General features: G+C 40.1%; 2 protein-coding genes and 1 non-coding gene across 5 annotated transcripts in view; 2 read left to right on the forward strand and 1 right to left on the reverse strand.

Annotated features, from left to right (window-relative positions):
* Positions 1-4,815, forward strand: part of plxdc1 (plexin domain containing 1) — a 36,761-nt gene extending 31,946 nt beyond the window's left edge. For all 3 annotated transcript variants that reach the window (XM_010904361.3, XM_010904352.4, XM_020046232.2), the window contains exons 12-13: positions 2,515-2,672; positions 3,221-4,815. In XM_010904361.3, the coding sequence (XP_010902663.1) occupies positions 2,515-2,672; positions 3,221-3,346 (284 nt within the window). In that variant the 3' untranslated portion in view covers positions 3,347-4,815. The remainder of the gene's footprint in view (positions 1-2,514; positions 2,673-3,220) is intronic.
* A 964-nt stretch (positions 4,816-5,779) lies between these two features.
* trnac-gca lies at positions 5,780-5,851 on the reverse strand. Its single transcript has one exon. It is a non-coding gene; the product is annotated as a tRNA-Cys (tRNA).
* Positions 5,852-6,463: 612 nt separating this feature from the next.
* Positions 6,464-25,788, forward strand: LOC105030459 (LIM and SH3 domain protein 1). Its single transcript, XM_010904341.4, has 7 exons — positions 6,464-6,754; positions 7,785-7,879; positions 9,493-9,577; positions 20,794-20,901; positions 22,754-22,826; positions 23,377-23,471; positions 24,993-25,788. Exons 1-7 carry the CDS (start codon positions 6,686-6,688, stop codon positions 25,164-25,166), a joined length of 699 nt encoding a protein of 232 aa, XP_010902643.1. The 5' UTR covers positions 6,464-6,685; the 3' UTR covers positions 25,167-25,788.
* Positions 25,789-26,416: the final 628 nt, after the last annotated feature.

Here is a 26,416-nt window from a genome sequence, read left to right on the forward strand (position 1 = left end):
TCTTAAAGATTGGCACCTTTATTATTATTATTATTATTATTATTATTATTATAACTTAAAGGATATCAGCACTGAACGTTTTCCTAAACTTTTTTTTAGGACATTGGAAAACACATTTGAAGGGATCTCAGACCAGTCCTCAATACAAAATGTTTCCAGATAAAATTAAATTCTGTGATTATGGACTGCCTTCTTCAATTCAAACCACAGGTTTTCAATGGAATTCCAGAATGGAGACTGAGATGAAATTTTGACTTTGTGGTCGCCTGACCATTTGTGCGGATTGCAAAGTGTGCTTGGCATCACTGACTTTACACATGCACTTGCAGCCAAGTTTCAGAATCCTGGCAGAGGCAACCAGGTTTTTACCTAAAATATCCTGGCACTTGTTAGAGTTCATTATTATGTCAACCTTAACAACGACCCCCAGATCAGTGGAAGCAAAACAGTCCTATAACATCAAATATCCAGCACCATATTTTCTTACGTATGAGGTAATTCCATCATCATTTTGATGCCTAACTACCAGAGTGCATTTCCTGATAGTTCTGTGATCCATTAGAGACAGACCAATCCCTAGTCTCCTCCCTCTTCACTTAGCCACCACCATTTCTACGGTAGTGGGGTTAAATACACGTTTCCATATATTTAGAAAATGTAACTGGTGAAATGGTGATGCTTTTAATGAAAGCTATAAGTGCTTTAATATTTAGTCTATTCAGGCCACCATATTCATATTGTGGGAGCAATGCCCTCCATCAAGGTACATGTGCGGTATCGTTTTCTTCTTTTACTCAATTCACTTTTAATATCGTATATACATAGATACATATATTATTGAATCATGCTCTGTTAATATATTAGACTCTTTACATTTGATTTGTACTCACCCTTAGAGATTGTCCTTTGTTAAACTTCCATATGAATTTAATTTGTGGTAACTTCGTATGGCCCTAGGTAAAAGCTGATTAATGTTCTGTCTAAACTAATGTTAGTATTGAATGCTTAGGGAGTTATCCTGGGAGTGACTGGTAAAAGAAGGATCAGTATGTTCATCCTCAAGATCTTCTGCCTTGTTATATTTTACTGTCTGGAATGAGTAATGTTTCACAGTAGACAGGACACATGCGCTTGGGGAACAGAGGATGTTTACTAAAAAGGACTAAGACAAAACAGAAACTAAATTACAAGACAGAACTGAACAACGCTACATTTGGGTGTAATCAAAACAAATATCATCAAGACACACTAGGAAATAGGGACAGTGCTCAGGAACAAAGATGAGGACAAAAAGAAAAAGAGGTGTCCGTGCTCCAAATGAGTCAGGCCTGCCGTGCCAGGATGTGACAGAATGTTGGATTAACATTGTTGCTATGTGTTTACATTTTCTGCTCTTCCTGCATAATATGTTTGTCTTTACTTATTCAGAGATCTTTGCCTAGCAACTCATCTCTCCATGCTGCATGTGAACTCAAAGAACTCCGCTATACTTTGCAATTTAGAAGGTGTCCTGCGTTTGGTATCAATAAATCCACTACAATATCTATTGTAAAAAGTCAATATCTTGTCTGGTTGAGCTTCCCTAGTAAATCTTAATATTTTCTGCTTCTGCAATTGAAAAAGTATTTAGGGGCCAGCATACATAGGTACATTGAGATATGACTAAGACATTATTAATTTGCATTATTTATTTATTTTTACTGGATATACAAGTATTTACTTGTCTATCATGTCTATGTTTTCTTACTTTCTGTTACAGTTCTTTACAGAGAGGTCATTTATATCCTTGCAATAGGAATACCATGTCTGTTCTATTCCAAGTCTGCCTATTATATGTGTATGCTATCGGGTAATGTAAAGCTTGTTTCTTTTAGAGGTTCAAAACATGGTACACTTATTATAATTAGGTTTCAATTCACTGAGCCCAGAAACTTTATAGCTCTTCAATGAGACATTGCAGTAATCTAGCTTTCGCAGGTTAATTTTAACCTTGACTCATCAGCATACATGGAGACCATAGGCTCAGAATATCCAAGCCCGAATGTTCTTATTTGATTTTAAGTACAATAAATAGATTGAAATTGATTACACTACCCATGACAATTTAAAAGTCTCTGCAGTGTGAAGTAGTTTATCACCAACATAATCATCCCTGCAAAAATCCAATCTGATCAGTATGCTGGTCAGATTGCATTCCCCTTTTTCAAACAAGCAACCTAATGTTTACCGGTCAGATGTTCTAACCATTAGGATTTGCCACCCATAAAAATGTCTTGTTTTTGTAGTGTGTTTCTGATTTACTTTTGTCCTGTTTTGCCACTAATGTGCTAGGGAAGCTAACTGTTTGTCCATACTGTACATCTTCTGTTGTGGGCCCCATGACTTGTCCATTAATAGCTTAATTGTGGGGGAAATTTGGTCTAATTTTATTTGACGTTATCATTAGCAATTGTAATTCACAATCATCCCAGTGTTCATAATACTTATCATTTACTCTCATTCCCCTTCTGTCAGACTTGCAAACAGGTCCTCCAAATCAGGATCGGACAAAGCAAACAGCAATTATTGCAGGTGTGGTGGCTGCCCTCATTCTATTGGTAGCCCTGACCCTTTTGGCTGTCTACTATATCAACACACACCCCACGGTCGCTCCCCCATTCTACCTCATGCAGGTGAGACTAAAAGCAAGTTTTATGAAATGTGTCAAATTCCCATTAGAAGGTCTGTTATTATATAGAAATGTATTGCACATGTAGGCCGGATTAAAGCTAGGAAAATATCATTGAAATGCCATGGAGAAACATCAGCAGGTCTTTGGCATTTGAGAGGCATTGATGTATCCCTGAGGGGTGTTTGGTAAGGCACACCACAGACTACTGTTTCACAACAGAAACAAACCCATGTCCTCTTCTACTTATTTGTATTAGCAGTATTATTATTGTTATATATTTTTATCAACTGTCCTATTTGGGAAATGTGTCTTACATCACAAACTGAAAGCACATGACAACATTTTAGGGCATAATGCTGTACATGAGTATGCCCTGTGTAACAGTGTAAATATCAACATAAACCACAAACAAGACAGGTAGTATTAGACACATTTAGGTAGTGTTTTCACTCCATTTTAAAATGGCCATTGCACTCAATCCTGGACCAAAACTGCACTATACTCATGGAAAAGACTCACACAAGACTCAAATGTCTCTGTCATTCACAGCGACAAACCAATAGCTACTGGCCTTCAATGAAGTTCCGTAACCAGAGCTGCCACTCGACCTACGCGGAGGTGGAGCTGACAGGCCACGATAAGGAAGGGTTCATCGAGGCCGAACAATGCTGCTAAGGAGGCTGGACTTCTGGTGCAGTCAGACAAGGGAGTGGGCTCCATTTTGGGGGTCTCAAAAGGAAACTAAAGTGGACAGAATTAGATGCCAACCGACAGTCTTCACAAAACGTTCCCAATTCCTCCCAATGCTACTTTTATGGACAACGTGTAACTGCTTTTAGAGATTGATACTGCGTCTGCTTTTTCGGTGTTTCTCGCTCTTCGCCAATCTAACATGCAGTAGTTATCTACTGTATGTAATTCAAATACTCTAAAAATGCATCCTTCTATCCCTCCAGATAATCCCAAATCTAGCATTATCATACCAGTTTCACCAATCATGGCATATCAGATCACTGATGGTAATTTGATGAAGGGAGTAAAGAGAGATGATTTTTAAGACTATTTGAACAATATACAGTCAGAAGGGTAACTCCATATGTGAGCCAAGAGCAGAACACTCTCTGTGGGAAGGTTGAGAGCCAATCGGTAACTTTTAAAAAGCACTTGTGGCGCAAAAAGTCAGGGAATCGTACGGACACACTAGCCTTCATTACTGCAAACCAGTGTACAGTTCCACTTCCTTCTGCCTGTGTTTTCATTTTGTTTTAAGAAGAGATCTTCTGTTTCTTTGAAAGGTTTGTAGAGACAACCATTGAATTGTATGTACAATACTATAGCCACATGGACTTCATTTACATATATATTTGAGTGATTAATGATCCTAATTGACATGAACCACTTTGGAAACTGTTGTTTTTGTTGAAATGTATTGTTAAGTTTAGCAACAGAGAAAAAAACACACTAAAAAACATTTGGTTTGACATCTTTACTGTTTCAAAATGTTCTGATATAAACTTGCGACCGGTTTTGATAAAAAAAACTGGAGTCACTCAGTAAATGAGCATTGTTGAAGCACATGGTCATTCATACAATAGCCTGTAGACATATTCAAGGGTTCAATAATCATTGATTATCAAATATTTTTTGATCTACAAATTAGGTATGACTATGCCCTCTCCTTCCATATCTATAATATAATCCCACACATCCAGTAGATGGCGTAGTTGGTTCACAAACACATAACACTCATACCTGTGCACAGTTCTTCTATGTCTCATTTCTGGGCTGCGCTCAGTAGCCAAACATTGCAGATAGAAATGCTGTGTGGTTCCTCATGCTATAAGACAGGTGTCTATCTGAATGTTCCATAATGAAGCATGCTGCACACCAAAACACATCCATGCAAACCTATTAGGAAATCAGTAATTCTCCCGTTGGATAAACAAATATCTGTGTTGGCCAAGCGACCATCAACACTTGTAGAACCAGGACCTGTTCTGTTGTTCTGTCTTGCCTGGATGTACAAAAAGAGCCATTACTTACTGCCTGTGGTTACAGCTACTGTGGACCAATCGTTTTCAAACATCTTCTGGGAGCTCTAGACATCTCACAATTTCATTGTAGCCCTTCTCTAACTCCCCTGAATAAACTTGTCAAGGTTATTCAGGTGTGCTACCTTTGGAATGCATCTAATACATGGAACGCATGGGGGTAAATACATCATAGACATATAAAGTAGATCATTCTAATGGCCAAACGCTCATTTAAACATTGTGGATTTTCCCAGTAATCCACTGAGTTGGATGGAAAGATCTTGTAATTCAGTCCAGGTCATCAACCAACCTTGGTAAAAGTAAATTGACTGCTGCAAAATGGAGATTCAACTGAGCTCCCATTATTCTCACAGATGCTGTAATAGTAATGATATAGGGATGTATCTCCATCTCTGTGCTTTAAATTGACCACCACACTTTGGTTGTTTCCTCGCTCAGACATTTCATACTAATGTTTAGATTTCATGTCATCAACTGTCAGTTGAGTACATTCTTGTTTTGCTGCAAGGTTTTATGGGAATTATAACCCATGCTATGTTAGTCAATATGCAAACATTGGAACACAGTAATACAGTCATGGTGGATATTCAGAGTATAATAGTTAAAATGCTTGAAGAAATATATAATAAATAGTTCTTTTTACATATTCAGTCAGGTAACCTGAAGAAGAACATTCCAGATCAAAACATAAGTTCTGCCGCAGCAACAATGTTGTTGTGTTCATTTAATTTTGACGCAGGATAGGCTATGTGAAGTTTGAATTAGACAACTATCTGTAAAATTAATCTTTTCAGGCTTATTTGGCATGGACAGCCTAATTATAGTCTTCCACTTTATTCTTATGACTGGTATAGACACAGATCTGAATAAGACCGACAGGTAAAACCAGCTTTTGGATTTAGGATATTCAGCATGCCATACTCCCCTTCGTATTGCATTACTTCCTCGTGCTTCATCCTTCATGTCTACCATATCAAAAGCATTCAAGACACCAATAGTGAATACAAACGACATGCGTGAAGTACTTGTTGTTAAAGGATGAATAACGAAAATGAGGGGGCACCCGGATTTGAACCGGGGACCTCTTGATCTGCAGTCAAATGCTCTACCACTGAGCTATACCCCCGTTGACGTACTGAGGAAGAATTCTATATTATATTTGATCTATTAGAAAAAGTGATTACTCTTCCTGTTGAAATATAACATTAGGGTAAATGATAAAGTTAAGTTAAAAGTCAAATGTTTATAAAAAAAGATCTAACACCATTCCAGTATCTCGATAACGCCAGAAAGGAAATCGCTGCAATTATGCCAATGGAACATGTTTGAACGTTAGAGGTCGCTCAAACCTTTCCAGACGAATGTAACGTCCAACCAAATCGGGCGAAACGTACTCATTCGTGTGATTGTGTTTTTGTCTGTCCTATAGCTTAAGCATATTGCTTATGATTTACTTTTAAATGTGTGCTGAGGACTTGTCAGTCTAGGGAGTTAGTTATTTCTTTATTTTTCTACCTAGACTACATCCTGAAGTTACTGCAACGCCCTTAGAACTTGGCACATCCATTCAGGATTGTAAAATACTCCTAAACTACCCGTTGTGAATGACCTGAATACCATAACCATACTTGCGCCAATATTGTTTATAACAGCAAATACAACAAACCACTGCTGTACTCCTTATAAGGGTATTACGAAGCAAATGCAGGTTCTACATCATACCCCTGGTACCGCCTTCCAGTCCAGCTCTTCTCATGCCCGTGTTTTGGTTGAATTAAACTTCGTGAACGCGCGCGCCTTTGAGGAATTGTGCGCTGTCGAAAAAACAGAGTATTGGAATTGACTGTTGGAATCTGTCGTTTACCTAACGATTTTTGGATTGGTTCACTTCTTCCGCCATTACCAGAATACTAATTTCAGTGCGTCCCGGTATTACTAAAATAGGAGATCTCCTTCCGCCATGAATCCGTTATGTGGAAGATGCAATAAAATGGTTTACCCCACGGAAAAAGTGAATTGTCTAGACAAGGTAAGGACTGGACATGATTCGAGCGCATGATCTAGGCAAAAATTCAGACACAATGTAATCTGCATGTAGAGGCAGAAGGCTATCTTTTCTTGTGCAATACGGATGAGATGCAGATGAAAACAGGGAAATCTGAATTAAAAAAAAATAAAAATAAAGATCTATATATTGCATCAACAGTTTATAACTTTTGCTGTGTCAACGTATCAAGTCAATGTACCGTATACTACAGGCATTTACAGTACACAGGGCACAGGCTAACCTGTAACATTGTCCAATGCGGTTTGTGTTGCTTGTGTACATCTCGGGCTAAATTATGAAACATTTCTTGTATGTTACTTTTACAGCACCCATTTGGGAGCGGTTTATTTACGGATGTAACATGCTATTTCTACTGCCGATTTTGCATGACATGCTAGACATAGGCCTGTATCTAGTCTTAAGCTGTACAAGTCTCCATCGCACTCCCTCCACAATAATGTGTCAATACTGTAATTGTGAGTAGTACGACCATAATTATGTTGCACGTGTGATGCTCAGCATTACTCTTAGTTCGGCCAAAGAGAAGGTCAGGTCTATTTCAGACACTTGAGGGTTGTGGTATGTGTTTATCTGGATGGGGTTTTTGCTTTTCTCTGCATCTGTGTGTGCTTGTGTGGGCGTGCATGTGTGTGTCAACTTTGAAATCTAGACTGCAGAAAAGCCCTATACACAAACATTATTCAACTTTTATATATTAGTTCATACTTTAACCTACTCCAGCCCACAGGGGTCAGGGGGATGTGGTGGGTTTGGGAGTCATGAAACAGTGGTACAACAATGTTTTAAAGAACTAAGTTCTGGAACAGCCAAACAGGGCCATATTTGGTTCTTGTACTTATTTTGGCTTGTGAATCAAACAGAGTAGGCCTTCAAAGAACTTAGCTAAGTTCTTGAGATTCCAATGGCCCTTTTTGCTAAAAATATACTTGAATGTCTTTCAATTCTAATTCCTCAACCCCACCCCATCCCTCTACCCACCCCTTTTTCACAGTACTGGCATAAAGGATGTTTCAGCTGTGAGGTTTGCAAAATGACCCTCAACATGAAGAATTACCAGGGCTTTGACAAAAAACCCTACTGTAGCATGTAAGTATCTCGCAAGCCACACCGCTAATCTTCAGACACACTGACAGAAAGACAGAAGGGAGACATAGAGAAAGTGATAAAGACAGATAAACAGACAGAAGACATGCTATATACAATACCAGTCAAATGTTTAGACATCAAATCATTCAAGTGTATTTTTTTGGATTTTCAGTTTTCCACATTGTAGATTAATACTGAAGACATCAAAACTATGAAATAACACATGGATTCATGTGCAACCAAACAAGTGTTAAACAGATCAAAATACAGTTCATATTGTAGATTTGTCAGGGTAGCCTGTCTTTATCTTGATGACAGCTTTGCATACTCTTTGCATTCTTCATGAGGTAGTCATCTGCAATCAGTTTCAATTTACAGGTGTGCCTTGTCAGAATTTATTTGGTGAAATTTCTTCCCTTCTATATGCATTATGGCAGTTATACCGAGGGTGACAATGTGGGGTTGGTACTGTAGTAGTCCATGTTATGAAGCAAAGTGATACAACAGCCCATCATTACTTTAAGACATGAAGGTCAGCCAATCCAGAAAACATTTCTTGTGCAGTTTCAGAAACCACAAAGCGCTATGATGAAATTAGCTCTCATGAGGACCACCACAGGAAAGGAAGACCCAGAGTTACCTCTCATGCAGAGGATCAGTTCATTAGAAGTAACAGCCTGAGAAATCGGCCTGAGAATTCAAGTAACAAACACATCTCAACATCAACTGTTCAGAGATGGCATGAATCAGGTGTGATGGTGTGGGGTGGTGTTGCAGGTGACACTTTCAGTAATTTATTCAGAATTCAGAAGACCACTCAACCAGCATGGCAACCGCAACACTTTGTAGCGAACTTATATCCGGATCATACACACTGATCCCGCTCCAGCCCCACTACTACAGAGCTTAGGGAATCCCAATATAGTAAGACTATGGTCATGTCATGAAAAGGTAGTAGAATAGGAAACAGACAGAAAAAATGTAGATTAGGAAACAGAGAGATGGACAGACAGAGGCCAAACTGTCATATGATGATTTCTTCCTCATGAGAGAGGAACACAAACCGACAGCGAAAAGGAGATGTTGCCCAATTTTGACTTGGCTAAATGCTCCATGAAGGGTAATGCAGTTGCCTATCTCTGTCTCTCTCTCTCTCTCACTCACTCACACACACTTGCATGCTTGTGCATCTGTGTGTTCTTTGCACACACATATGCAATTGTATTCACAGTAGTGTGTGAGTTGTGGGATTATCTGCTAATGCGGGGCACACCCTTCTTGTAGAGGATACATTAGGATGGGCTCCTTAGCATGGATTACTGCCGTCCACTCTGCCCTCAGAGTGTTTGTGTTTTGGTGGTCTTAATATTTGACAGTCTTGTCAATGTACATAGGCTAACCGTATGTGGCCTTCAGATTGCAGGCCTGCATAAAACCAACTGACATAATTGCAAAGAACTATCAAAGAGCTGAAAGACATCTTTGAGCCATTACATTTCCACATAGAACCATTACCCTTCCCAAAGAACCCATGAGGAAACCCTCCTTTTTTAGTGTGGATGTCTGTGCATCAACAGCTCTGACATTCTCTCTCTCTGTCTCTTTGTTTGTAGGCATTACCCAAAGAGCTCCTTCACCTCCGTGATCGACACCCCAGAGAACCTGCGGCTCAAACAGCAGAGCATGTTGAATAGCCAGGTAAGATCATACATCACTGAATCCTTTCAGGCACTTATAATGTCTAGTTCTAGACTGATAAAGCACAAAGAACTTTGAATGGAGATGCTCCTAGGAGGTGAATAGTTATGTAGATAATCATTTTCTGTTTTGGATTTGGAATTCAGTACGAACAATTTGCAGATTTCTTTTTCCAGTTTGATATCATGGACTGTTTTTGTGTTGATCAGTGGTAAAAACTTCAAATTAAATACATTTAGATTTCATGTTGCAGTTGCAGCATAATAAAATGTGAAAAATCCAAGAGGGTGAATACTTCTAAGAGCCTCTGTAGGTGTTTTTTCGGTTTCAGCAGTTTTTTCACCCGTTTCTTCTTGCTGAAGTGCAAATGCCTGGAAATCTAAATCCTGCCTGGCCTTGCTCTGTGAGAAAGTCCTTCAAAAGTTACTTGGCCTTTAGGCCTGAACCCTTTATTTCAAGCATCATTGCTACCCAGGTACCATTGGCAATCGTTTTTTCTAGTCCTGTTGCGTCAGCTTTTGTTTCCTCTCTCTCTCTCTCTCTCTCTCTCTCTCTCTGCTCTTTCTGTCTCTCCATCATTAAGTGAAAGAGATCGGACCAAATTCTGTACCCCGCTGTCATGACAATTGGATTCCTTCTACAGATGACTGATCCTCCTTTAATCTGTAACATCCTTAGAAACTAAAACACACTCACACTCAGCACACACACACACCCTTCACTTCCGTTTGCATGACCCAACATGAACTCCCATACTAGCAAGTCCAAGGACACGCACGGTCCCACACTAAGCCATGATAGACAGGGAGCCTATAGCGATTAGAGCTTTGGGCCAGTAACCAAAAGGTTGCTCATTCAAAGCACTGAACTTATTACGGTGGCAAAAACCAGTTAATCTGCCCATTAGCAAGGCACATAAATCCTGTTACTACACGGTTTGCTGTCATTAGTGGCTGATCACTGGCCATGACACTGGGAAGTGTTGTAAAATGCAAAATATTGTTTTCCATTTTTCACCACACATTACCCAAGATAAAAGAAGTTCAGCAATGACCATTTCCCCTTTTGGTATGACTTTTTTCCGTGGGTACAACAGACAATAATACAGTGGTTCACAAAATTTGATATTTGCCATACATACATACGTACCTGTCCTGGGGGTTCACTAATCTCACCAAATATGAGGGGTATTCTGAAACCAACTGGAAAAAAAAGTCTAGGTGTTTCAACTACTTATTTAGTAACAGGTCCAGAGTTTTTTAGCTTTGTGTACACAAATAGTTTACTCCATAATCCAAGAATTACATAATTTTAACATTTTGTGTTTTGCTCAACTTGTTTATTATATACATTGGGCTGGAAATTATTTTTATTGGCTTTGACCAATAAACACTTTGGATAAGGTTTTCTTTTGGCGGAACAGAAACGACATGCATTTAACACTCTGTCCTTGAGGAAATCTGTTTGATACAGTTTAATAGCTAGCACATAAAGTATGGTTAAATCACATTGTATGTAGTTTATGGACTTGACCAAACTGAGTGGGGAATTTAAGAACAGATACATTTTGGATAAACTTTATGGCCAAAAGTATGTGGACACCCAATCGTCACACATATATGAGCTTGTTGTACATCCCATTCCAAAACTATGGACATTGGCACCCCCTTTGCAGCTACAACAGCCAGCACACATCTGGGAAGGCTTTCCACAAGACTTTAATTTGTGCCCATTCAGCCAAAAGAGCATTTGTGAGGAGCCCCAACATGGACTGATGTTGGATGAGAAAGCTTTGGCTCGCAAATTATGTCACAATTAATCCCAAAGGTGTTCAGGGCTCTGAGGTCAGGGCTCTGTTCAGGCCACTTGAGTTCCTTGTGACCAACCTTGTCGAACCATGTCTTTATGGACCCCTCTTTGGGCAGAGGGGCACAATCATGCTTAAACAAGAAAGGGCCTTGCCCAAACTATTGCCCAATTGTCTAAAATGTATTTGTATCCTGTAGCATTTATGCACTTTTATGAATGTACTTTAATACCTTTTTGCCGGACCGCGTAAGTGGAGACGTGGCTGACCGACCGACTGACCCAGCACTTGTTAAATAGCGTAGTGGTTAGAGACGCGGGCTCCTAAACAACAGCTCCCCCATTCGACTGCCATAACAGTCAAAACGCATTACGCCTGAGGTTCAGGACAGACCGAAACTTTGCTGGCTACAACCCTATATAGCTACGTAATAGGAAGCCTAAAATAAAACAGTTCTGGTGGATATTAGGATTTGTTCAGGATAGACAAACACTTTGCTGGCTACAACCTTCAGTAGCTACATTATGGGAAGGCTAAAAAGAAACTGTTTACTCTTATATTGCAACTATTTCTGGTGGATTTTCAGGATAAACAAATACACGATTCTCTCGTCTTTTCACTTGACAAAAAAGTCTGTTATCGTCACCTATATTGATACAGTAGTTATTACATCAATGTCGTTCACGAATGCCTAATAAGCTGTTAAAACGGCCAGTTCATAGACACTATTTGTGGTGGAGGTAAACTTAATAAGAAACGTTACTCAGTTGAACACAATGGTTAATGAAATATTCAAACTTAGCGTGATGTTAATGCATGACAAAATTATATAATGTCAAGAGGCTTTACTGACACCCGGTAAATGTACAGCTCTGTGTTGTAGTGTTTAATTACACAGCCTTTCACGTGGGCAACCCGGGTTGGATTCATGTGAGGGCAGCCACGATTAATATATTTTATTGCGGGCCGGCTGTACTAGGCTTGCCTTTCTTGTTTATAGATGGCAGTGAGTTGTTTTTCATTCTTTTGCTATATTGTTTGCTTTTGGTTTTTAAGTGTTTATTTTGTTTCAACATTGTTTCACTGGAATTAAGAGGCCTAGCCGAAACCCTGAAAGACAGCCCCAGACCATTATCCCTCCTCCACCAAACCTTACAGTAAGCATTATGCATTCCAGTAGGTAGTGTTCTCCTGCCACTTGCCACACCTAGATTCATCCATCAGACTGCAAGATAGTGATTCACCACTCAAGAGAACAAGTTTCCACTGCTCCAGTGTCCAGCAGCAGCGTGCTTTATACCACTCAAGCCGACGCTTGGCATTGTGCATGTTGATGTGAAGCTTGCATTCAGCTGCTCAGCTATAGAAACCTATTTAGTGAAGCTCCTGACGCACATTTCTTGTGCTGATGTTGCTTCCAGATGCAGTTATGAACTCTGTTGTGAGTGATGCAAACAGATGATGAGCAATTGTTATGTGCTACATGTTTCAGCACTCGGCGGCCCCGCTCTGTGCGTTTGTGTGGTCTGCCACTATGTGGCCAGGCTGTTTTTGCTCCACTTCACAATTATAGCACTTACAATTAACCTGGGTAGATTTAGTAGAGCAGACATTTCACAAACTGATTTGTGGCAAAGATGGCATCTTATGACAGTGCCACGTTTAAAGTCACTTCAGTATGACCCATTGTGCTGGCAATGTTTGTCTATGGAGAATTCATGGCTATGCGCTAGATTTTATGCACTTGTGAACAAAGGGTGTGGCTGAAACACCTGAACTCAAAAATGTGTAGGGGTGTGTCATAGAAATGTATTGAGCTGATCTATTAATAAATTTTACAAATGTATAGGGGAGTAGAGAATTACCAGTTTAGTATTTGATCACCTAACAACCAGTAAGAATTCCGTCTCTCACAGACCTGTTAGTTTTTCTTTAAGAAGCCTGTATACCTGTATTAACTGCACCTGTTTGAACTCGTTACCTGTATAAAAGAAGTTCAAGATGACTGTCAATCTCCCTCTGTCTGGGGCTCCATGCAAGATCTCACATCGTGGGGCATCAATGATCATGAGGAAGGTGAGGGATCAGCCCAGAACTACACGGCAGGACCTGGTCAATGACCTGAAGAGTGCTGGGACCACAGTCTCAAAGAAAACCATTAGTAACACACTACGCCATCATGGATTAAAATTCTGCAGCGCACGCAAGGTCCCCCTGCTCAAGCCAGCGCATGTCTAGGCCCGTCTGAAGTTTGCCAATGACCATCTGGATGATCCAGAGGAGGAATGGGAGAAGGTCATGTGGTCTGATGAGACAAAATAGAGCTTTTTGGTCTAAACTCCACTCGCCGTGTTTGGAGGAAGAAGAAGGATGAGTACAACCCCAAGAACCCCATCCCAACCGTGAAGCATGGAGGTGGAAACATCATTCTTTGGGGATGCTTTTCTGCAAAGGGGACAAGACGACTGCACCGTATTGAGGGGAGGATGGATGGGGCCATGTATCGCGAGATCTTGGTCAACTACCTCCTTCCCTCAGTAAGAGCATTGAAGCTGGGTCTTCCAGCCTGACAACGACCAGAAACACACAGCCAGGGCAACTAAGGAGTGGCTCCGTAAAAAGCATCTCAAGGTCCTGGAGTGGCCTAGCCAGTCTCCAGACCTGAACCCAATAGAAAATCTTTGGAGGGAGCTGAATGTCCGTATTGCCCAGAGACAGCCCCGAAACCTGAAGGGTCTGGAGAAGGTCTGTATGGAGGAGTGGGCCAAAATCCCTGCTGCAGTGTGTGCAAACCTGGTCAAGAACTACAGGAAACGTATGATCTCTGTAATTGCAAACAAAGGTTTCTGTACCAAATATTAAGTTCTGCTTTTCTGATGTATCAAATACTTATGTCATGAAATAAAATGCAAATTAATTACTTAAAAATTAGATTTTCTGTATTTTTGTTTTAGATTCCGTCACTCACAGTTGAAGAGGACCTATGATAAAAGTTACAGACTTCTACATGCTTTGTAAGTGGGAAAACCTGCAAAATGGGCAGTGTATCAAATTCTTGTTCTGCCCCACTGTAGTGTATGTGGGCTTGTCGAATTAACTTTAGTTTCTGTTGTCCTTTTCAAAAGGAAACCTCATATGAACTTTTTCCTGGTGAAAGCCTTGTGAACATTTTCTGGATATAGGGACTAGTCATTTTGACTTTTTGTCTATGGGGAACTCCCAATAAGAAAATGCTGTAAATCCCAGAAACTTTATGTATGTAGAAAAACAATGTGTGATTTTTGCCTTGTTGTGGTGATGCTTTGAAACATGTTGCAAACTTCAAACCCTTGGCCAGCAGCACAGCACACAGCATTCTACAGCTGCTTCGCTTATGAAGCTAAGCTGGGTTGGTGATGGTCAGTATCTGGATTGTAGAACAGATGCTGCTGAAAGTGGTTTTACGAGGCACTCATCCCTCTTGCCTAAATATCAAATGCCACTGCCCCAGGGTGGTGGAAGGAAGCATGTTTTGGATGAAAAATCAAATGCCAATGACCCAGGGCTCTATATATAGTCATCTTTTGGATGGGAAGTTAAACAGGTGATCGGACTCTGTCGTCACTAAATATCCCATGGCATTGATTGTATGAGTGAAGTGTTAACCGGAAACAACTGGTGAGGCATGAAATATAGCAAACAAATGTTTCTTTCTATTTGTTCCTGGGTAGTAAGTGTTATTTCCTTATTGATTATACCTCAAAGAGTATACAAAATGGCTATTATTTCCTACAAACTTTTCTTTTGTGATCAGGACACTGACATTTTGAAATGTACCTATTTTTAAGAACATTCCAGATAGATTTTGTGCTAAGTAAACTTTCCAGTAATGTAAATAGTAGTATAAATACAGGGGCCTTAAGCCCACTAGATCAATTTAGTTCCAGCTGCCACTTACGTTGAACCATACTCATCTTAAGTGGGTAATACACATGCTGAGTACGGCTGGGAGGTCATAGGAGACTTGGTGGCATTCCTGATCGGTCTCCAAGGCATTCCTGATGGGTCTCCAAGGCATTCCTAATGGGTCTCCAAGGCATTCCTAATGGGTCTCCAAGGCATTCCTGATGGGTCTCCAAGGTCTCCCTACTATCTTTGTCTTTGGGACAGCAGGGACACCAAGGCACACTACCACAGGTGGGACTGGCCACAGTGGACTGAGTTCTTTGTGGGGAGGAACAATGTCAAGTGGGAGCCACTGGTGGTGCTGATGCCAGCACTGCACATCAAATTGGGCCTAGATAAGGAGCTCTAGATAAGGAGTCGGCAGCCTTCAAGTACCTTCAGGATTTCTTCCCTAGGCTGTCTGAGGCAAGGGTCAAAGTCAGTGTCTTCGTCAGACCACAGCTAAAGAAGATCCTGCAGTGCAATGAATTCCCCAATAAGATCACTAATAAGGAGAAAGTGGCTTGGAACAGCTTTGTCGTAGTTTGGGACTTCCTGGGCAATCACAAGGTCGAAAACTTTGTGGAGCTGGTTAAGACTCTGGTGAAGAACTACAGCACAATGGGCTGTAGGATGTCCCTCCAAGTCCATATCCTTGATGTTCATCTCGATAAATTATGCAAGAACATGGGAGTGACTTGGAGGAGCAAGGCGAGAACTTCCACCAGGATATACTGGACTTTGAACACCACTAACAAGGACAGTATAACAAGAAAATGATGGGAGACCACATTTGGCGGCTGATTTGTGGAAGTGATTTACAGTACAATCGTAAATCTCAAACTATTTGCTTATAAATCTTTTGTGGTTACAACTAACAAGATGACGCATGTTGCATTTGTAGTTATACACTGAGCTAAAACATTATGACCACTCACAGGTGAAGCTAATAACGTTTATCATCTCCTAAAAAGGGGACATGTCAAGTTGCAGGAGTAATAACCTGAGCGACTTTGAGATGGCCAGATTGTTACAGCATGAGCATTTCTGAAAAGCATGTGTGTCACTACAGTGTCGCTACTCTATCTAGTAATGAAGCTTATACCCGGTAGTAGCGTAGCGATACAACGCTAGATTTTAGTCATTTCTTCCAATAATGTTTTTATAAACAGCTGACCAGTTTTCTGCATAGTTCTGTTCTGTTTTCACCAGGACTTCAGGAAAGATCACACTTCGTAGCTCTCCAACAAAGACCTGACGTAAGTCTAAAGGCAAGTGCCTGATTGGCTGGAGCACAGGTCAAGATGGTGTAAAGAAAGCTAACAAAGAGATAACCCTATTAGCCTCACTGGATTGCAAATCTAATGTGAAATGTTTGCGTAAAAATTCGGTAAACAAACAGGAACCAATCCACAAACAATCCACATTCCATAAACTCAAATGTCACTCACCAATAGCTTGTCACCTGATGAAAATAGTTTGCATATTGTGAATTCCGATTGCGGTATTTGTTTGTGAATTTTAAATGTGTTTTTTTGAAGATTGAATTCTTAATTCATATTGTCCAAATTTCAGTTTTCTACCTTTTTTCTACCTTTTCTTTCTTGAACAGGTGCAGCCTTCAGTAGGCCATGTCATTATTATCAAGTCATTATTGTCCGTTTCAATAAACTGCACGACATACATTCATTTCAGTTTCCGGTGTGATGTTTTTTTGCTACCCTTACAGGTTTTGCTGTATCGTGTAGATGTTATTACGTAGTTTGGGTTTTTTGTACATGCTACTTAATCACTACGTCATACAGATGCCATGGTGACTTCGGGGGTTATGAGGTTGTTCAGGTTGTGTTTTTAATTATCTTACCCCTTTACCTTCCACTCATGACTTATTTGGTACACATGATTCATATAGTGTGGTAGATTGACTAGAAATGAAATAGATGGCTACCTATTGTAACCCTGGTTCTATGAATGATCGACCATAAATGTGCTTCAGTCTTATTAAAAGAGGCATGGGCATGGGACAGTATTATAGTGTGATATTGTCCTTGACGTCATGCCCACGCCTGACTAGTTCATTTGTTATAATGCTAGCCAAACCCGGAAGGGTCATGATTCATATGATGCGGTAGATTTTACTATCATTAATTGAACTGGGGTTACAGAAGGTAACACTTCGTTTTAACCACACAAACCTAATCTGCGATTATTAGGGCGGACAAATAGTCGTGTAATCTATTAAACATGTCCTATCTAAAGAAGATAAATCACCAAGTATCGCCTGTCATTGTTCTGAGGAAGATGCGTCGATAGTAGATTACAAAATCACATTGTATACGGGTTGGCAAATATTAACCTATGCATACTTTGTTTTTACCAGTCAAAAGTATGCGCGCCCGTTTTTGAATGATGATCACACACACAACAACACGAGGCGCGCACCAGTTATTAGGGTTCCCAATTACGATGTTTTAAGATATTAAATAAAAAATCAAACATGCAACATGTCATAATTATGTTGCTGGAAGTAATCATAAATTTTTTCAAAAGTATCTGCAACTGGGTTACAATATTTTAGCTGGTAACGTAACAGATTAGTTATTTTTTTGGACATTACATTCAATGGATTACTTCTGATCAGTTAAACCCCAACTGTGAATATAAAGTACCTTGACAGACGAAAAAACTATTTTATATTATGTAAGAGACTATAAAACGGACTTAACTAATAACCTGTTTTAATGTTCATTTATAGAATATGCTTATAGAGCATTATACATGTTCAGGTATGGAAATTAAGTTAGTCTGCAAGCTCAGGGTAAATCACAGCACCTTTTTCTTTCTTATCCAAGTGGTCTCTTAATTTTACCCCTTCTGTTCCTCACTCAAAACCTTCCTTCATGACTTTTTGGAAAGGAAAGAAAAAGGTGCAGTGGTTTCTTCATTTTTTCAAGAGATGTAGTTACAGGGGGATGACAGGTATGAGCCATTAGAAGAAGGGGGTGATTAGGTAGCCATGTTGGAATGAAGGACATTTTTTTTATAGGATTTCTGTGGGAACTTGGATTTTTTTATATAGAGACCAAAGGGAAGAGTGCCCCCAACTGGCCCTCCAACAACACTTCCAGCAGCATCAGTTTCCCTATTTGGGGACTGACCAGCACTCACGCTGCTTAGGGTGGGATGCAGAGTGCTACGCAGCAACCAATGTCTGTTTTATTTTAGCAACCTAACAGCCACAGAGAATGTTTAGAATTAACAGAAATATTTATTGGTCATTTTTTCTTAATTCTGCCCACTTCCACAAATGTTAAAATAGATGACAGTAGATGCAGCCACATCACAATAAAATTGCAATTAATTTTCCTTGTCTGTCATTTTGGTGAAACCACTGGGGTGTGAGGGTTAGTAATGTGTTTATTTTATTTACGTTTGGGATGTTATGATCCTCTTATAGTTGAGGGGAACTTTCTGTAAACATTATATGGATGAGTATTTATGTTTCTCCATGCTCTCTGTCATTTGAACAAGGCCAATTCATTGTTCATAACCATAAAAGTAAATGCAACCCTGCTGTCCCTCAGAGAAAGCATTTCCCTCATAGCATAGCAAGCCCTTGACTCACATCTGTGTGTGTGTGTGTGTGTGTGTGTGTGTGTGTGTGTGTGTGTGTGTGCATGCATATGTGGTGAGGAGTCTGCTGTTATGTTAGTAACTGTGGCTCCACAGATACGAAACAGTTGCAGGACTGTTCAACCTCTGTGAAGTGTGCATGTATGCATATGTACTGTGTATGCACTGTGTGTGTGTGTTTGTTTTTGTGACTTGTCAGGATATTTTGTCCCCATAACTATAGTAAAACCTGAACAATGTGACTTGTGGGGACATTTGTCATGTCCCCACATTTCAAAAGTCATTTTCTGGCTCAGGGTTTAGTTTTAGGGTCAAAATTAACTTTAGAGTTAGAATTGGGGTTTCTTTAAGGTCCAGGTGTTGTTGGTTAAGTTTAGGGTTAAGGTTAGGCATTAGATCTAGGTAAAGTTTAGCCATAAATGTTACTTTATTGAGGTTAGGGTTAGGTTAGGTTAAGGTTAGGGTTAGATTAAGGTTAGGGTTAAGGTTAGGGTTAGGGTTAAGGTTAGAATTTTGTTTTTCTGGTCCCCACATGTCACAAAAAACAGTCTGTGTGTGTGTAAGAGTGCATCCTTACTTGCACACATTAAATGTGAAATATGGTTAACTCTTAATCCTAATCAAGTCTTTAGTCATAGTAGTCATTGACATTATCAATAAAGCATCATTGGTCACAATCCTCAATTCATATTAACGAAATCCACTGCACAAAAAATTTCAAAGCGGTGCTGCCTTGTTTACAAAAAACTAGAATTGTATATGTAATCCAAACCAGGCCCATTCTTGGAGGTACTCGATAAAGGTACTCCTATAAAAAAATGAAAAACTCTAACCAATCAAATGTCTCTTGTTGGCATTTAATGTTGTGTTTTGCATGATATTACAACAGCAGTACAGATTAGAGTTTTGGTCAGTACAACCGTAGGGATTAGAGTTTTGGTCAGTATAAAAGTAGGGATTAGAGTTTTGGTCAGTACATCAGTAGAGATTAGAGTTTTGGTCAGTACACCAGCAGGGATTAGAGTTTTGGTCAGTACAACAGTAGAGATTTGAGTTTTGGTCAGTACAACAGTAGGAATTGAGTTTTATTGTCCTAAAGTAATGACCTGAGGGAGTTGGATTTTGTTGGCAATATTAGATGCATGCAAGTTTCAAGATTCAGTATGTGGGAAGATGTCTGCTCCACATTTATTTTATCTACATTCATTTTCATTTTGCCTTGTGGTATCTGCATTGAGTTAACTTTGCATAATGTTAGCAAACCTCATGGCCATTTAAGCGCTAGCTTTAGAACTGTTTGTCTTTGGTGGGCAAAAAATAAGTTTAACATTGTCCTGATGCAGTTTGAACTCACAACCTTTTGGGTTGGTAGACGTTAACTTTACTCCAACCCATCGTCTCTGACCAACTTCCATAATATGGTGTAGTATATGTATGGAATATTTAGCCAGAACAATCTGTAACATTAAACATGATCTGAGTGTTTTTGCTTTTTGTGTTGACTAACATTTAGGCAGCTAGTTTGTACACTTGCATTTCCTGTTGTTGAGTGTTATAGACAATAATGTCATGTAATGTTATAGATGTAAAACAATATTTAGCTCAGTAGTATTTAGCTTTGAACCCTTTTACTGTAGTGGGATGGTCCACTGTCATGTATGTCTAGTGTTCAAGAGCACTGGGCAGGTAACCAAAAGCTGCTTGCTCATATCCCAGAGCAGACAATGTGAAACAGAATGTTTGTGCCCTTGAGCAAGGCACTTAAACCTAATTACTCCTGTAAGTTGCTCTTGTTAAGAGCTTCGGCAAACTGACTTAACCATAAAAAGTTGTCCATGTGCATGTCTAACAGGCGCTGTACAAAGAGGAGTTTGAGAAGAACAAGGGGAAGGGCTTCAGTGTGGTTGCCGACACACCGGAGATGCAACGAGTGAAGAAGACACAAGATCAAATCAGCAACGTAAGTCTGAGCTCTACATTTCTAAACGTAAGAAACCGGTCATTATCAAGTACCCATTCTTAAAACGCTCCAGTCTTCACATAGTAACGTTGCATAAACACCCCTGAGCTGCCAGAATTGTTACTACTTTCCTCATTCCAGATGTTTTTGAGATATACAGATCCAGAAAACAGGCAACATTGCTACTGGTGCTATAAAACAAATCGGTAGTCTTTCTTTGTGGGCTACACTTTTGTTTTCTTCTCAGTCTGCTTCAAACAACAAATTCAACGTTAACACGTTTTTCTTGTCACTGACCAACAAAATGACCAATTCCTTTGAAATGGACTTGCTTAATCTCTCTCTGTTTGTTTGTCATGTATCAGATTTTGGCTTAAAGAAGGATGAACAGAACAGTTTGAGACTGCAGAATATCCAAAGGATGGACTACAGATTGAATTTTAACCATGCCTGTATCTCATTCCTTTCTGCTAATGCTGCCCCTTGGAGAGAAGGGAGAGACAGAAAGACAAAAGAGAGAGAGTTGTGACAGCGAGAGAGAAGGGGGAGAGAGAGGGGCTGGGAAAGGAGAAGGGAGGAATGTAGGAGAGAGTGGAAAGAGAAACATACGAAAGACAGAGAGAGGAAAAGAGAGAGCAGCCGCCAACTGGGAGGAGACATTGACTTTCTCATGACGGTTGAAGATTGACCATGTAGGGCAACTCTTCAGTCCCACAGAAATGTTGGAAATGTGACTTCAAGTGTCAGACTGGCATTCCACTCCACTGACTCCCCCTGGTCCTGTCTGTTAATGTTTCTCCTTTCATTCTGTCCTTTACCTCTGCCTGTGTCTGTCAAGATGCACGTTGCATCATTCTGCACTTCTCGTTGTTGTCCTTTCTGTCCATATGTCTGTTTAGTATTATTCACACTTTAATTATTTTGTTCTTGTTTGGCCTTTCCTGCTTGCTTGCTGGTCCTTTATATTCTTTCCTATTTATTTCTTTTCTTTTTGTGTTTTTTTCCTTGCATTTTAAAGCCCCCTTGTGATTTGTTTAGTTCCATAGTTTGTTTGGTTCAGGTCATCTGAGGATGAAGGGTTGTATAGGGCTGCGCTTCCTCTGGACATTCAATCCTCTGTTTCCTTCAGCCTCAAATGGCTATGGATGCATTCCCATTCAATCCTCTGTTTCCTTCAGCCTCAAATGGCTATGGCTGCATTCCTGTAGTTGTACACAGTTTGGACTGGTCTCTTTTCCCTTCATAGCCCCTGGTGTCCTGCAAGTTCATTACACTTGCTACTGGTTTGTAAGAACTATACACACTTGCTACTGGTTCATGATTGACTAGTGGTTATGAAATGACAAGTTAGGAAATGGTCTGGGAAGGACATTCTTTTTAAGTCTTTTTAGCACATTGTGATAGATGGGTTAGACATCTGTTTCTCAAACTTTAGTGCAAACATCCAACTATATGTTGATGCCTAAAAGATGCAAAACCCATTGTTATCTTTGAACCTTAATTTCCTCTTTCTTTTTCTTGCTACTTCCAAAAAAGGATCATTTAGACACACTCACAACAATGCTGTAGTACAGTGTTTCTCAACCCTGCTCCTGGGCACCCACCTGCCCTGCATGTTTTAGATCTCTCCCTGCTCTGTCACTCCTGATTCAAATGATCAGCTCATTATCAAGTCCTTCATGAGCTACATCAGGTTTGTTAGGGCAGGGAGAGATCTAAAACAGGCAGGGCAGGGAGGTGTCCAGGAACACTGCAAAAGAGGCCAGAAATAGTGACCCCTCCAGGAAATGTTGATGCACAGTGATTTCTACAATTCATGATGTCTCCATTTCGTCTATATTTGTCTGTCCAGATCAAGTATCATGAGGAATTTGAGAAAAGCAGATTTAGTAGTGATGCCCCACCCCCAGTGAACTCCAGTCAAGGTAAATACTTTATACACACACACACACACAAAGGCAACTGTAAATCCAGAAATGGACTCTTATCAGTGGCATCGTTAGGCCTGGGCGTCCGGGGCTATTCTTTTCTGAAAGGGCCGGATCTCAAATTGACAAAAAAATATAATAAAGATCTTTTCGCATTATGACAATGCAGACGTGTAGGGTGCTGGCGTGTACACCTCCGGCGTACATCGATGCAACGTTGTGAGCACAGCTTCTCTAAATGATAGGTTCTCAGTGTGGTCCAGATTGCCATCCCGTTTTGCCACTCCTTATCCCTCAACATCAGATATCCTTGCAGTAATTTCTCATAACTCTCCATTGCTGGCAAATGTACCTAACACTTTCTAGATATGTGTTATATTTCAGCTATCAAATGAGTCACTGATCAGATTATTAATATTGTGTACCAGTATAGCAGAGTGTGTATAATACTTTGGTGTTCTAATGAAAAAAAGGCACTTGACTTGAATCTCCTCAACAGAATTTGGAGTGTGTGATGTCTGAGACTGTAATCTGTGTCTGTCCGTAGATCCACAGCAGCAACAGCCAGCCATCCAACAGACATACAGCTCCCAGCCAGTGTCTGCTCCCGTTCCTGTTGCTGTACCACCCCCTAGTGGAGGGGTAAGGAACAACACTCATTGAACAGTATACAGTGCAGTCCCTAAATATTTGGACAGTGACATTTCTGTCCATGAATGTTTGGACAGGAACAAGTTTTGTCATGGTTTGATTTCCAAGCCAGAACATTGGCTTCGAAATGTAACCATGATAAAACATTACAATTCAGACTATCAGAATGATTTGAGGGTACTTGGACTTGTGTCCAGACCTTTTTATACAGTCTCCTGATTTTAGGGAGCTAAAAGTGATTGGACATTTAGCTGCACGGCTGTTTCTTGGCCAGCTGTATGGTGTGGCTTTAGTGGTTCATGCACAAGGGAGTTAAGCTTTTGGAGCCTTTTAATGCTGTTTCATGAACTGCAAAGGAGTGTCAATGCCCATAAGGCAGGCTGACAAATCAGAATATACTGTATCGATCAAAACATTAGTGGTGTGAAAATCCACTTTTCGATACATTTTGGTAAGAAGCAAGAACATGCTTGTAAAATTGGTAATAGGAAACCACAGCAGACCACTGTGGATGGCTGAAAAATATGTTCCGTTGTGAAGAAAAACCCCTTTCAGCTATCAAACATATCAAGAACACTCTCCAGGAAGTAGGCATAAAGCGAATACTACACCAGAATAACTTCAGAGGGTTTACCAGAAGATGCAAACCACTGGTAAGTCTGAAGAAAAGATGTAGAGTTAGCTAAAAAGTACACAGAACCCAGAACATGGTGATATCTATGGGTGGCAGACTACAGGCAATCAAATCTGAATGATTTTCAAACAAGTACTAAATATGACAACTTTATTTCAGATTGTTATTTTGTTCAATTAATGTCAGTCCCTTATAATTGAGGGACTATTTATAAAAAGACCTGTCATTTCTACACAGTTCATAGACTAAAATACCATAAAATTAAAACTGTCATTTTGCACATAAACCTCCTTAATCTTTGTTTGATTTCAAATTCATTGTGCTGAATTACAGAGACTAAAGAACAAAACATGTCACTGTCCAAAGACTTATTATCTGTAGGATGTCACATACTAATATTAAGTGGTCCATAGTTTTTTGTCTTTCTGGATGCTCTGAGCAGAAATTGTTGTGGTGTTATCTCAGAAGTTTGTATGTGTGTTTCTGTGTTAAAGGCGTCCAACGGTGTCCCCATTTAGATAGCTATGTAAACGTGTCTGTTGGTTGGGCGTGCTGAGATTTAACTATACAAATGGGGACATCGATGGCCTCATTGGTTAAACCAGGAACAGGATTTTAGAAACTATTGTTTAAGCATTAGGTTAAGGGTTAAAAAAAAAAGGACTAGAGTAGAAGTTGGGGATTGGATTAGTGCAAATACCATTTTTCAAGGGATAGAAATCTGTCCCCGTCATGTATAGACAGTTTTCTCAACGTACTATATGTGTACATGTGTTTGTAGAGATCAAACCCCCTAAATTCCGCATCTTGCTGTTGGTAAATGTGCGTATGAGTGTGCAAGCATTGGAAACAGTAATCCCTTGGTTGTGTTCCTTCAGAAGCGTTACCGGGCCCTGTACAGCTACGCAGCTGCTGACGCCGATGAGGTGTCTTTCCAGGAGGGGGACCTTATCGCAGACGTACAACAGATAGACGAGGGATGGATGTACGGGCGCATCGAACGCACTGGGCAACAGGGCATGCTGCCAGCTAACTACGTCCAACCCTTCTAAACCTCTAGCCTTCGTTCAATTGGTTGAAACGTTTCAAATGTTGCAGTCAGAAATGTATATCCTGGATACGTTCGTTTGGTCACTAAAGAGAGCAGAAATTTCTAAACTCGGGCAGGACTATCTGGACTTCCCCAGTAAGAAATGTTATTTACGTTTGCCATTGAAAATTTTTTAAAAACCCTTTGTATTGCATGTAATGAACAGAACACAGGTGGAAGGTTATGGCTGTGTAACTATAACTAGTATAGAGTCGTGTCTTTTAGGTTGTGCTTTCTATCTGCAACATGGAGCATTTTATTCCGCAGTTGAACAAAGCTCAAAACAAAAAGAGGAATGAAAAAAGGGATATAAGTCATAGTCTAAAGAGAGGAAAGAGGGAGACGAAAAAAACTAAGAAAAACCCTAGCGCCATTTAAACTTGCATATTGTCTCTAACCACGTTTTGCTTATGTTTTTGATTTGCCATTTCAAGTCAATTCAAATAGCTAATTAAGTTTCTCACTGCCTTTCTCAACACTTCCTATCAGACAGCCAGATAATCCTTTATTACTATATATATACACACACAGTGGGGAGAACAAGCATTTGATACACTGCCGATTTTGCAGGTTTTCCCACTTACAAAGCATGTCGAAATCTGTAATTTTTATCATAGGTACTCTTCAACTGTGAGTGACGGAATCTAAAACAAAAATACAGAAAATCTAATTTTTAAGTAATTAATTTGCATTTTATTGCATGACATAAGTATTTGATACATCAGACAAGCAGAGTTCAATATTTGGTACAGAAACATTTGTTTGAAATTACAGAGATACGTTTCCTGTAGTTCTTGACCAGGTTTGCACACACTGCAGCAGGGATTTTGGCCCACTCCTCCATACAGACCTCCTCCAGATCCTTCAGGTTTTGGGGCTGTCTCTGGTCAATACGGACTTTCAGCTCCCTTCAAATATTTTCTATTGGGTTCAGGTCTGGAGACTGGCTAGGCCACTCCAAGACCTTGAGATGCTTTTTATGGAGCCACTCCTTAGTTGCCCTGGCTGTCTGTTTCGCGTCGTTGTCATGCTGGAAGACCCAGCCACGACCCATCTTCAACGCTCTTACTGAGGGAAGGAGGTTGTTGGCCAAGATCTCGCGATACATGGCCCCATCCATCCTCCCCTCAATACGGTGCAGTCGTCCTGTCCACTTTGCAGAAAAGCATCCCCAAAGAATGATGTTTCCACCTCCATGCTTCACGGTTGGGA

The sequence above is a fragment of the Esox lucius genome, chromosome 5, assembly GCF_011004845.1.
Source record: "Esox lucius isolate fEsoLuc1 chromosome 5, fEsoLuc1.pri, whole genome shotgun sequence".
Lineage (NCBI taxonomy): Eukaryota > Metazoa > Chordata > Actinopteri > Esociformes > Esocidae > Esox > Esox lucius.